Below are 14,545 nucleotides of genomic sequence, written 5' to 3'. Positions count from 1 at the left end.
CGTATTTGAAAGCCATGTTTGACTGTTAATGCGTATCTATGGAATTGTGGAACATACTCCTGCAGACTCGAATAAAATTACAAGGGAAATGAACATATATGCACACCAACCCACACCTTTGTGTTTGGTGACTATTTCTCTAACTCGAGCTGTTATTGCAATACAAGGACTTGGGAGAGCATGTCCTTCAAAGGCTGCTGCTCCAGAGCATGGTTATATATGTAGTCACTGCCGGTTACCACCACACAACTGAAAACAGCCCCTGGGTTGGGCCATCGTCAAACCACGCCCTTCAGTGTCAAGAATATTGCTGTTTTTCCCAAATAACTTTTTCTGTTATTATGGGCCTAAGGCTTTTATATCAGTGATTTATTCACAATCCAGTTTGAAAAGTGTCTTGAGGGAAAGACTCGTCTGATCCCAGACTCCGTCTACATGGAGCTTTCTGTTAATTATCTGCTGTCCGTGCTGCTTCAGAGAATTAAAAAACGTTATGCTAATTTGTAGATAGCCAGAGAAAGAGTACATTTTCTAAAATCCAGAAATTGAAGGCTGCTATGAATAGATAATCCTGTAAAATATATAAATAAATAAATTAATTTTAAAGGCATGCATTGAAAGCATTTTCCTGACTGTTTGACAGTTTTAAATGCTCCATTAGTTCTCATCAGGAGTTAATGATTGCCAAATAAAACTGTTTTAGATGCTTATATTCACTTTTCCACTATGCATCTAGTCATAAAGACTGATTTCTTGGCTGGATATGAATGTACTGGGTAGGCTAACGTTTAGGTTGGGTTGTGGCTTTTGGTCCCTAAGCCTGTGTTATTTCCAATTCAGAAGTTAGACTGTGGATTTCAGCAGTAAAGGGATGGTCAGCCAGAGTCTGGCTTTACTCGCTCACTTTCCATGACTGCCAAGTCCTACTCAGGGTTCCAGCTGCCAGAGGCTGCCACCTTCAAACTTAAAATTATTATTTTTTTTTCGCTTGTAAATGTCCTACCTCACGCATTATTATATAATATAATAATGCGTGAAAACGTGAAGCTGGTAACATCGCTTGTACCCGTTTCTTTGGACAGAATTTAGGTGTATTTTGGAGGTATTGTGTGGAAATGGCTGATTGTGACTTGTTCATTTGAAAACATGGAGCAAACAAGAGCTGTATCAGCTTCAGTGCCTTCAAGCCACAATGACGTGGCCTTTCGACTCTGGGGGATTTTCTAAGAATAGAGGAGACGTCAAGGATTGTGCGGTGGCGGTGGCTTTTCGTCTAGTGTCTGTGTCCATTTTTCTATGTGGCTGCTGGGACTATGTCCCTTCTGCAAAGTCATTCGGAAGTGCCATGTTGCCAGGTCGTAATGGAGATTGCTTCCTGCCGGATTCTTTTACAGTGCTGTAAAGCGAGGGTGATTTATTGGCCTTGTGGCATCTTCTATCTCACCAGTCGACCGTGTGTCAACCTGCATGGTTGCTGACTCTGTGTGAATAGTGACATTTTTAAGCTATGCATTTGAAGCAATTAAACTTGAGCCCTTGACACATACACTAACGCCTTGGAAATTAAGCGTTCATGCTGTGTTCATGATTAGCAACTCATTCTGATACATTTCCCTGAGTGTTTGTTGTGTTGTCATTTTTTCTGGTCATAAATAAGCCCCCTAACCAGAAATTGTAGTTCATGGATTAATCTTTTAAGAGGATCATTTAGGGAAGAGATAATATGCCAATGCAGGTTGCTATGGAATTTGCTTTTCAGAGAAAAGTGTCCCTCATTTGGGGTTGAAAAAGTTGGCAACCTTAATAGATATACATACCATAGATATATACATGTCTCATTCAGCCTCTCGGCATGCGTCAATACTGCAGTCATACTTTTATGGGCTTCCAAGCTTATTCAATACCATTGGAAAGGCACATCTTCTGTTCTGACACATGTATTGCAAAGTTGGTTCATAGTCTATAGTCTACACTAATCTATACAAAATGCCTGTTTATGGACCTGCCATATGGACCTGCCGACTGTTTGGAGCAAAGTGTCCACACGGGCATTAAGCACCAGCGTTTGGTCGACTATGTGTTATGATTAAACATTCAATTAAACATTTTCTTGTTGTCAATTTCTACTGATATCCAAATTAAACTGCTGTGGGTGTTAAACATTGTCAATCAAATGCCAGTGAAACATTTATTGAATGCAGCTGGGGCTGCAACAACGAATCGATTAAGTCGATAAAAATCTATTACTAGTAGAGTTGTTGGTGGCCTAGCGGAAAAGGAAGCGGCCCCGTAATCAGGTTGCCGGTTCAAATCCCGATCACTAAGGGTGATTGGTTAAAAGCAGAGGACACATTTTGTTGTGTGCACGTGTGCTGTGCTGCAGTGTATCACATTTACATTTACAGCATTTATCAGACGCCCTTATCCAGAGTGACTGAGTAGTTACAGTCCCCCCTGGAGCAATTTAGGGTTAAGTGTCTTGCTCACGGACACGTTGGTAGTAAGTGGGATTTGAGTGTGGGAGGCGAGTGTGTTACCCACTAGGCTACAACCACCCACCCACAGATATAAGCCTACAAGTGTATGTTTTTTGTGTTAGTCCATTATTACAAAGACAATCACTTCACTTTCACTTTCATTTTCTGATTTGTATTGTTCGTTTTTTTTTTCTTTTTTTTTTATAAATTATTGTTCTGGAAGCTCATTTTTATTTTATTATAACAGCTCAAGGAGCAACATGTTTGTGCACTTTCTAAAGATTTTAGTTCTGTTTTTGTATAAAGTGTTTGGAAACTTAATGCTTTTCTTGATTTTTGTTTATCTGGTTCTACGATTAATAAAAAAAAAAAAATAGACATATTAATCGATTATTAAACTTAGTTTCAGCCCCAAATGCAGCTACAAAGCACAGAAATGCATTTGCCGTTCAGAGGGTGTTCATTTCCATCGTCCGTGTACTGGAGGCCGAACTCCTACTCTGAGCGGTGCTGTACTCCAATCAAGCAGCCACAGTCACTACTGTCACTACTACTAATTTTAAACTAGAATTGTTATACCGCTGCCAGAAAATTACCAAGCAACGCTATTATGATATAATTGATTGTTCTACACTGCATCGATGCAGAACCATCCAGGTCTGCATTGCGATGCATCGATTATGAGATTAATTTCAACACCCTTACTGTCCATTGGTACCACCAACAACCTACTAATTCCCGAGATGGGAATAACAAAGACAGGAAATTGATGGGACGTTTTAATACATGCAAACCTGCACAATTTAAGAATGAATAGTGTGTTTAAAAATGTGGGTCTAAAATGACATTCAGCTAAATAAATGCGCTGTTCTTCAAACATACTCTCATGGCGCAAATTTGGTTGTAAATTGTACAACGGTCACAGTCTGAAGCCCCGCGGACATTTAGTTGTTGTAAAGTATGATCGAATACTATGTTCTCATCTACACCGTGCGGTGACATTTTGCGGTTCTTGGCTCTTGTGTCGTTCTGGATAATTGGACTCCTGCTCTCCACCACTTCTCATTAGCTGCTGTACCCCATGACCCGGGAACCACGTCCTCAGGTATGAGGGCCTGGGCTTGAACAGAGGGAGGGCGTCGCGCCCAAAGCTATTTATGGAACTTTCCAAATCCCATTACTGCAGACCTGTATTCATGTGCTCCCCTGTACTTCCTTTACCTGCTTGTCCAGGCACCGTATTCACAGCCCCATGTCTCTCTCCTCCTCGCAAACCACCTTTTCATTTAGTCCTTCCACTTTCTCCTGTCTCTCTTTCATTTGTGAACATTTCTTTGATGGCTTTCTCAGAGCTGCAGATTAGTGACTAATGGTAAGAGTCTTACCAGAGGCTAAATCTCTCCTCAGTGATTTGATCTGGAGAGTGTCCAGGACAATGCTGATTTAAGCACAGGGTTGCGCAACAGTTTATGGGCCATGAACGTAATGTGCCGACAAATGTCAACGAAAAAATACAAAATTGTTTAACTTTTGAAACGTATCTTCGTACAGTCATTGCTTTGTTGTGGCAAAGAGTCCCTTTTTTGTGACTTTATTTGAGATTCTTTGACCCTCATTTTCACAACCAAATGGGAAACTGAACTGAACATATGGGTGATTTTGTATTTTTTTAAAATGCTTTAGGATATTTTTGAAAAATACCTTAGTATAAAGGGAATCACTTGCAATCTCTTTGTATTGATTAAAAAAAAACAAAAAAAACACCCAGTTCATGTCAGTCGATACCCTGTAACCCCTGTCAGGAGTATCAGACGCGTGAGTGTTACCGGTGAAAGCAGCACCTTCACGCTCAGCCTGTCCCTGCTCCCCTCTTTAAACTGAAAATCTGTTCCTCCGCATTCCTGTCCCGTGAATGGACGTTAGGGGCCCGATGGGTCCCCGCCCGGGTGATGGAAGAATAGGCCTTTGACACAAGGCTTCACATTCCGCACACACTCGCACCTTTTTTACCCACACGTACTCGCACACTCGCGGTGTTTCTGCACCAAACAAAAACACGAATTCTTTTCCTGTGTGTGAGTGGTGCTGAACGTGAGGAGTTAAGGGTCAGGTGGTGCCTGGCGTCTGGTGGATGGCACATCCAGTACAGCTGAATAAAAGATGGAGGGGAGGTGGGCCGCCGTACGCTCCTCCTCCGCAGGGCGCCTCTGATTCCTCTTTCTTCCTCACAATGCGTTTCTTTCAGTGCCCCCCCTCCTGCCTGCCCAGGACACGCTGTGCCTGTGCTGTCAGTTTTTTTTTTTTTTTTTTGGTTTGTTTTTTCTGTGCAACATCTGAGCCCTTTGATATATTTTTTTCACCCCCTCTCCCCTCTTTGGCTCCTTTTGTTGTTTGAGCATCAAGCCTTGTCCACATGAGGTCCAACATGTGGCGAGTCCGAGCCATCAAATGAAAGTTAGCTGATTTCGTACCTGGAGAACTCCGTCTGTGCTGGTCGCTGCATGCTAAGTGTTTCCTGTGTGAAGCCGTGACCTCCCTTGACTTGTTCCGTCTGCGCCGAAGTGCCGCTCCTGCTAATGAGACATCAGCTTCTCCACACTGAGTGCGTTAATAGGAGACTAATCGGCCCTTAACTTCACTGGGGTTTTTCAAAAACGGCTCGTGCAGAGGTGCGGGGTGAGCTTCAGGTCCTGGGTCAGCAACAGCAGTGGGTGGGCTCAGTAAATTGGGGCTGCCTGTTAAGATGCCATTCAAATGTAGGTGATAATGCTGCTGAACCAATTAGCCTCTTTCATTTAAAAGTAATTAGGGAGACGTGTTACACAGACTGATCTGCAGCCATGATACAGTCATGTTGAAATGGCCATGATAACTGATTTAATTTATTCTGGCTATTTATGCTTTATATATTGCTGTAAAAAAAAAGCACGCTAAGCACATGTTCATGATTAAAAGCAGAATAGCATTGTAATCTAAAGAATGGATTTGCATTTAAAAATGTGTTTTTGTTTTTCCTTTTTTTGTGGGGGGGGGATTCCAGCATGTGAAAAATGTATCATTCCAATTTATTGCCCCCACCCGTAATACACACTACTTGGAATAGTTTGTCCATTTCAGTTGTATCTATAGAGGGGTTTCATAATTGCGAAAATGACTGAAAAAAAGCGTGAATACACCACAGCAAATGAGGACGTAGGCTGCTGCTGGCACTGACATACAACTGCCCAAACATTACCAAGGTTGTGATGCTTGGGTTACAGTGGCTGTGGAGTTGCTGTGTGGTGTTTCTGATCTTTTCTTACTTCTGTCCCAGATGCACTTCCTCATTGTCATTTAGTATGAGATGCTGATTAAACCTGCTCCCTTTCTACACCTTTTTCTACGTATACTGCTAACAGAACATGGGTGTGGTTTGTGAATTTCGGTGTGGGATGTATAATGTAAGGTTGTGAAAGTGGTAGTTTCCTGGAGATGCTTCCCTCCCACGTGGATGAAGGTTTAGTAAATGTGTTCAGTAGGGGTGTGTATTTGCAAGGATGCAATATATTACGATCGGTCACGATACAATTATATCATGATATATTATGGTATTGTGCATATTGTGACATAATACGTTTCACAGGAAATGTAAAAACAGAGCTGAAATACTGTATAAGATGCTGTGTACAATCTGTATGGATCACATTACATGAATAATTCAGCCAAAACAACATAAATCAGAACTGAATTTTGGACTAAATTTGAATACAAAAATATAGATTATTTGATGTCCCTGTATCAATACAATATCTACATGTAAATATATTGATGTATTGATATTTTCTAAAACCCCTAGTGTGCCGGCTAGGGCAAATTGGCTCATATCATATCCAGTACTGCCAGACAGTTGTTCTAGAGGAAGTATAATCTGAACCACTTCCTGTGTGGTCAGATTGAATAAACTTTTGCATAGTTTAGCAGTTGAAGCAGTTGAAAACCCGCTTATTCAAAAAGTATTTCAGACAAATCTAACACTTACACATGCACAAAAAAAATATTTATATAAAATCATTTTTTCTTTGTCTAGCACTTAACAATCTCCGAAGCATGCTCTTTGCTGACAAGTTCGGCCTTATCAGGGCTCGAACGAGAATTGCTGGTGTCTTCCTCCTGTAAGTCGCTTTGGATAAAAGCGTCTGCAAAGTAAAGTTTATTGTTTATCACAAATTTTGAATTACGTTACGGTCATTTCCCATTGCGAATGATGTAAAATATATGCGGGTATGTTTTTTGTTTTTTATTTATTCACAGCAAAAACATCAACCTCAAAAATTTGACTTGTACGACTTATCCAAGTGTATATTTGATTTAATGCAGTCATCTTATAAATGTTCTAATGGGCCTTTTTTCCAATAGCTTCTTTGGTTTCTTTGTTTCTTGCCAGGCAATGCCACTTTGATTATTAGCTAAAGCAAATTTTGATTTTTTTTTAAAAATTATTATTAATTCTGTATAGCAAGAATCGAAAATGGTAAGTCATTTGTGCTGCCTTGCACAACGTGACGTGTATGGAGTCAGCCTGCGCATTTTCTCGTTTCTGTGCGTCTGCAGGCAAGAGCTCCATTAAACACAAGTTCATCAAATATACAGCATGTTTATCCATCATGAATAAGCAATGGCGAGCTGTGCGTCTCCTGTCATCAGCTGGAGCCCAACCTGTTTCCTCCCCATGAGGAGCGGTCTCTTTAGAACTTTCTTCTGTCACACACTCACTGCCTTCATCTTCTCTTCTCTTTCTTTATGAAAAGGTCACTGGCCGGCACCTTTTTTTTTTTTTTTTTTTTTTTTTTTTTTCTCCTCCGGGAAAATCATCCAGGGATTCTCACGCACAGGTTCAGGTGCCAAGCTCAACTCGGTCGGGTGTGATGACGTGATTATTTGAGCTCTTTGCTCGTATGTGAGCAATGATGAAAGTCTGCTGGAGATCAGGCTTGTTTTTTGGAGCCCATCACATCATAATATAAAATTTGTACACAACGTAAGGAAACAGCGGTAAAAAGTGCAAAATTTTCAAATGATGTCCTTTCTTGTCTAAATTAGAATGATTTTTTTTATTACTCATATGCACATAACTAACAATAATACTAATATTATAAATATTATTATATTGATTTGAGTGTTTTGTTTTCATTTATCATTTTATGATTGCAGATCAGGTGAGATTTCCGCATCTGAATCACCCACAGCTTTTTCTGCTGTCTCTTTAACCACAGTGCATCAGCAGAAGACCTCTCAACACCACAGGCGGCGTTGCTGTCTGGTTGGGGTTGGGTTTATGGGAACTTGCTGATGTGTGTTACGCTTACTGTGCTTGTGTGTGTGTGTGTGTGTGACAACAACCAATCATTTAAAAACGCTCTTTTTGAACGCTGGTTGATCTCAGTACTTTCATACATTATAGCTTTGTGTGTGTTTGACTGTGAGGGTCTGTGTGCATGAGCTTTTGCTCCTGCTCTAATGGACACCCTAATTGATTCTCACGCCTGGAGGCCCTGTGCTTCCAGTCGTCTTAATTGGATTGTTTTTTTATTAGCTCAAATTATGCACAGAATTTTAGAAAAGTGAAGTGCTGAATTCTAATTGGACAGCCAGTTAATTATGTTTGCTAAATCAACCAGCTCCTGTTTTCCCCCAAATCATTGCAATGTTTCTGCAGATTTGACACATAAATGACATCACTCATGACTTTCACCAATCATAGCAACCCATCATAGCAGGGACCGATAATGGCCATGGACAAGCCCATTGCAACATTGTAAAATCTTGTCTGTGTGGAATCCTGGAGGGAATGTTAAGTGATGGCCGGCAGTAACATGGCTATTCCAGTTTTGCACCCGTAGGTTGCATGGATTAGGCTCCAGTTTCCTGTACTGGACAATCGTTTTGTTGGGACACATCCACGTGGCCATGCCTAAATCAACACGTCTTTGTTCTCTCTTTTCAAAAGTATGCTTTCACCCTGTGGACACACAATAATGTCTGTGTGATTAAATATATATTTTAGTGGCTTGACATAAAGAGTGGAGTTGTTCAGTACAGTTTTAATTAGAAGCATGGAAATAGTCTTAGTGCTGCACTGTGAAGGGGAACAACAATGGGCGCTATCAATTTGTTTTTGTGCCGGAGGCTATCCCCAAACAACATTTTATAATTTTTTTTTTTTTTTTTTTTGGAAAGTAAAGAAGTCTGGAAGTAAACCAACTATTTTTTTGTTGGTTAGCCTTTGGCATCAGGGGATCTGCTTTGTATTTTGTGATTTCCCTGGCAGCTCATCTGAAGAACTCCTCAGTTAGCTAGACAGCCTTGGTTCTCAAACTGTGGTACCTGCACCACCTGTGGAAGGCCAGGAGATGCTGAGATTATTGAGATTACTTGTGTTTTGTAAATGCAGTGTTGATGTTATTATTCTTATATCCTCTATGTAGAACACATGCTTTGTGTCACGGACAGTCAATAACATTTATAATATTTGTATTAAGAATAAAATTATATTAATAAAAAGAATAAAAGGGGCAGCAGTTGGCCTAGCGGGTTAAGGAAGCGAACCTGTAATAAGAAAGTTGCCGGTTTGAATCCCGAATTGCTGAGGTGCCACTGAGCAAAGCACTGTCCCCAAACACTGCTCCCTGGGCACCTTTCACGGTCGCCCACTGCTCACAAAGGGTGATTGTTAAATGCAAAGGACCTATTTCGTTGCTTCAACGTTTGCTGTGCTGCAGTGTTTCACAATGACGATCACTTCACTTAAATTGCCTCCTGTGTAAACTGTGTTAAATATTCCTCAGCTACTGTGTTTAAATGCAATGCTGGGCATAATGGCGCTTAAGAAACTGCCCTGTAGCAAGGAAATGCTGAAAAGGGTGTGTAGACACAAAGATGTTTGAAAACACTAAGTCATGCATTAGGCCATTTAGACACGTGATGTAGATGTGGACGGCATAGACAAGTTCACTTGCCCTCATATAACCCCTTTTCATGCACACACAAATACACACAGTACCTAGGAGACTGTGTCTGGCTCTGCAGGGGGTTTATTACTCTGATTATCACACTTGGCTTTCAAGTTCTCGTGCCGACCTCAGACCTCTCGGCCCCAGTCCACAACCGCCCTGGGACTGAATATATCTTAAACAGGGCATACGTGGCTCCGAGAGGCTCACAGATCCTCTAACCCTGAGTCGAAATGAATTAATGACCGGCCTACAAAACTACAAAGCAGCCAACGGACCACATCTCAACAGACGTTTTTTCCCCCACAGAAGACGGACAAAGCAAGCAGAAATGCATCTAAAGAAAGCGGTCTGAACATTTTGTGAACTGACGTAGCCACAAAAGCAGGGCTCCACAAAAACAGTTTTTTGGATCACAGAGAGCCAGTGTGTGTCACAACTACAGCCAAGCCACAAAAACTATTTCCAGCTCCCCAGGGTCCCCTTTCTCTGCATAGCAGCCCTGCTGCTGGTGAATGATGATGGGATTACATCAGTGTCATGCACCACAGAGAGTTACACCAGTAAAGATTCTGTGACAAATCCTGCCACCTGAGACCGACCCAATACTCCCTCTCTGCATCCCATTAGGTGTGGCGATGTAAATCTGTGAAGGGAAAGTGTATGGGCCTGGACATTTCACATGGTTCACCTTTGGTCATGGAACAGTCAGAAGACAGCTGTATGTTCCTTTTGACCTTGTTGAGGTACAAAACTGGACATAAGCTGATAAGACAGATTCTGTGACCCTGATGGGCGCCGTTGTCCAAAGTGGTCCGGTTTGTTTTTCGACCTTGTATACCCAGAATGGTATAAAGATGCTTGTGAACTTACTAACGGGTGGGACTCCTGTGAGTTCCCCCCATGCGCACCTTAAATAAACTTGACTGAACTCAACTGACCTCAGATGCTTCGCTGCTGGAAAGATTTCCACAACAAATCCCACAAGCATTGTTAAATGTTTTCAGATTTACAAACGAAGCAAGCTGCACTCATATGCAAATCACACAAACACATCATCATAAAAAGGGTTTGAACTTCAGAAGCTATTTATTGCTGCTTTTCAGAAAATAAAATGTGTAAATAGAATAAAAGTAATCTGTAGATTACTGTAGAATAGCTTTTGCACTGGTTACATTGGTGCGCCCAGCAGTGGTGGCCTAGCGGATAAGGAAGTGGCCCCGTAATCAGAAGGTTGCCGGTTCGAATCCCGATCCGCTGAGGTGCCACTGAGCAAAGCACCGTCCCCACACACTGCTCCCCGGGTGCCTGTCATGGCTGCCCACTGCGCACAAATTTCACTGTGTGCACCGTGTGCTGTGCTGCTGTGTATCACAAGTGACAATCACATCACTTCACTTTATTTCTTAGGTGCACCAGCTCAAAAGTTAGCTGCACCAAATTGGACCGCATCACATTTAACAACGCAGCTTTACAGGTTCACAGTTTGTCCTGTTGCAGAAAGGCAGCGGGGAGAGGCGACACTGGGCCAGTACATTTATCCCTGACTCGCTGGCTTCTGGTGATTACAAAAGCAAAGTCTGATGTGTGGAAAAAGCTTTGACAATGAAAAATGTCTAGCGCGAGGCATGTTGGTTCAGTCATGTTTTACCGCCGTTCGGCGCCACACTAATGTCAGGTTCTGGCTTTTAAAAATCTCTACTTATCAGGCTTGGGTCTAACTTTTAAGACCCAATTAGATTCAAAATACTGATGCTGGCCAACAAAGCCAAACATTGTGTAGCACCATCCTACAACAGAGCCAGCATTATACCTCGCCCTGCACCTCACACTCTCCGACCCTCCAGTACTGTTCGCCTGGTCCCTCCACCGCTGAAAGTACGAGGAAGACGCCCATCTAGACCCTTCTCTGTCTTAGCCCCTCGGTGGTGGAATGAACTTCACCTCAAGGTCAGAACAGCAGTCGCTGAGTATTTTCAAATGGTAGCTTAAGACCTTCCACCCTAGACAGTACTTATACTAACTTGTAACTTTCTTATAGTCTGACTTTTATGCAAAAAAAACAATGACAGAGTGAATAAAATGATTGTATTGATGGTCCTAGTGAACCAAAACTGATTAATTTACTGATGATAACAAAACTCAACTAATATTCATTCCAGCAGATTCTTCACCACATCAGGATCTTGCTATTTACCTGGACAACTCACAGCTCTCTCCTTCTACAAAAGCCCGCAACCTTGGAGTAACAATAGACAACCAACTCTCCTTCTCTACTCACATCAGCAATCTTTCTCACCCAGATACTGGTTCAGTCCTTAGTAATCTCAAGAATGGACTACTGCAACTCCCTTCTAGCTGGTCTACCACTATGTACCATCCGTCCTCTACAACTTATACAAAATGCAGCAGCACAACTGATCTTCAACCTTCTCAAATTCTCCCACACCACCCCTCTGCTACGTTCCCTCCACTGGCTCCCAGTAGCTGCACGCATCAGGTTCAAAATACTGATGCTGGCCTACAAAGCCAAACATGGAGTAGCACCATCCTACCTCACAGCCCTTATTAAACCTAGCACTGCACCTCGTATACTCCGAGCCTCCAGTACTGCTCGCCTGGTCCCTCCATCTCTGAAGGTAAAAGGAAGACACTCAGCTAGACTCTTCTCCGTATTGGCCCCTCGGTGCTGGAATGAACTTCCCCTCGAGGTCAGAACAGCTCAGTCACCGAGCACTTTAAAATGGCAACTCAATACCTTCCTTTTTAGAGAATATTTAGATTAACTTGTAACATTCTTATTGTCTAACTTATGTACAGAATCTACAACAAGAGTGAATAAAAAGGTTGTATTCATAGTTGGGGGTTCTAATGAACCAGAATTGATCACTTCATCGATGGTAACTTGAAAGCACGTTGCAAGTTGCTCTGGATAAGGGCGTCTGCCAAATGCCGTAAATGTATACATGAAAGCTCAGTGTCGCTCTGGATTTCTCCTTTTAGCATCTTTTGGGTATCCAACATATTCCCACACATGAGCTTTAACGGGAGTACTCTTGTTGGCTTTCTGCCATGAGGTGATCCACATGAGGTGTTTTTGTGTGTGTTTCACTTTGTCCGTGTGTGTATTGCTTTTCTATGTGCTTGGTGCGGCCAGATTTATTTATTTCGATTTTAGCAGTGAATTAATAGTCAAACAACCGTAATGTTGAGGCCATTGTAATGTTTTGCTGTATATTTATGTGGCCAATTTATGTTTCTGTATTGTGAAACTGATCACTAATAGTATGAATTAATTATGCCTATACTAGACAGACAGTATATACTCACACACACGCACACTAATATGCCCACAAATTAGTATTATATAGACTGCATTGTGATTAATGTGGTAGTGATTGTGATTTATTCCTGTTGGGCTGATGTATTGCCACAATGAGCTAGTTTGTGAAAGTGAAGTGAAAGTCATTGTGAAACATTACAGCACAGCACACGGTAAAATGTGTCCTCTGCTTTTAACCATCACCCATGGTGAGCAGTGGGCAGCCATGAAAGGTGCAGCAGTGTAGCAGTGTGTGGTAACTGCTTTTGCTCAGTAGCTCAGGACTCGAACTAGCAACCTTCTGATTATGGGTCCAATTCCTTAACCGCTAGGCCAACCACTGCCTGTTTTTACAGATGCTCTTTAAAGGATGCTCAAGATTTATGAGACCATTTAATGGTTTATTTACTTTGGTACCAGCATAATGGAGTTGCAGCAGTAAAATACATGTATAATGGATAGATAATGACTAGAGCAAATTGGGGTTAAAGCGTTTCCATAATCTTTCAAATTAATGTTTTATGCCACCGTTGTACAGTGAATATATCAACAGTGTGCAATAATATGCCTGAGGTTGTGTGGGTGGGAGCATGCATGTGTCTGCACAAATTCTTAAAAGACAATGATTTTATCACCTGCTTCCATTGGTCCACAGTAACTTTCATTTTCCTCAATATTGGGAGACAGATGGATTTCAATTCTGTTGTGTGTGTGTGTGTGTGTGTGTGTGTGTTTGTTTGTTTGTTTACTGATCTGTGTGTTGACTGATCTCCACCAGAGCTGCCAGAGAACTGGACAGACACGCGTGAACCTCTGCTGGAGGGTGTGGTGTTCCAGCTGAAGTACCTGGGTGTGACGCTGGTGGAGCAGCCCAAAGGGGAGGAGCTGTCAGCTGCTGCAGTCAAGAGGATCGTTGCCACGGTGAGGCGGTGTGCTGCCACTGCGCTGCTTCTGAGAGTGCAGCTCTGTTCTATTTCCTGTTAATGGCGTCGAAACCCTGAAAACCCAGAGGGTGACTGAGTTTAACTGGGGACAGAGCTGACAGATTATGTCTATTTCAGTTCTGTTTAGGTTGTGTCAGATGACCAGACAGCGGTTCTGCGAGAATATAAGGATTCAGGATGATATTTTAATTTTGCAGTTTATAGAGTGAAGCTGATTGTTTACAGTCACCGATCCCCTAGATCATTATAGGGGTTATGTTTGTTGCTCAGGGACACAATGATAAAGCAGAATTGATTGAAAGCCACTTGCGTGCTACCATGATTTTGAAATGATTGATTTGAAATGAAGGTGGTTTTTGAAAGTGAAGTGATTGTGAAAGACTGTAGCACAGCACACGGTGACACAACCAAATGTGTCCTCTGCATTAACCCATCACCCTGAGTGAGCAGTGGGCAGCCATTACAGGCGCCTGAGGAGCAGTGTGTGGGGACGGTGCTTTGCTCAGTGGCACCTTGGCTGATCAGGATTCGACAACCTTCTGATCACGTATCCGACCTTTGTTACGGGTGGAATATAGGATGATTATGCCACTTAAATATGTAGAGAACTGGTCTTTTTTTTTTTTTGTATGTTGCTACCCGCAATGATCGACTCTGGGAACTGATTGTAAAATAGTCTGTAGTCTGAAGAGCTGGGTATTTCATATGGTCACTACAACGTCAGAACTCTACATTCTCACCCAGACCCTCTTTTTTTTTTTTTTTTTTTTTTTTTTCCCCTGTTAATTGAATATAAATTGAAATGGTTTCTTC

At 41.9% G+C, this 14,545-nt stretch overlaps 1 protein-coding gene across 3 annotated transcripts in view; it reads left to right on the top strand.

The window, feature by feature from the left end:
• Nucleotides 1-14,545, top strand: part of ldlrap1b (low density lipoprotein receptor adaptor protein 1b) — a 33,625-nt gene that overhangs the window by 2,728 nt on the left and 16,352 nt on the right. For all 3 annotated transcript variants that reach the window (XM_028993120.1, XM_028993123.1, XM_028993110.1), the window contains exon 2: nt 13,567-13,709. In XM_028993120.1, the coding sequence (XP_028848953.1) occupies nt 13,567-13,709 (143 nt within the window). The remainder of the gene's footprint in view (nt 1-13,566; nt 13,710-14,545) is intronic.

This window comes from Denticeps clupeoides, chromosome 1 (genome assembly GCF_900700375.1).
Source record: "Denticeps clupeoides chromosome 1, fDenClu1.1, whole genome shotgun sequence".
Classification (NCBI taxonomy): Eukaryota; Metazoa; Chordata; class Actinopteri; order Clupeiformes; family Denticipitidae; genus Denticeps; species Denticeps clupeoides.
The sequence above is the reverse complement of the archived record's forward strand: the minus strand, read 5'-3'. Positions and strand labels throughout refer to the sequence as shown.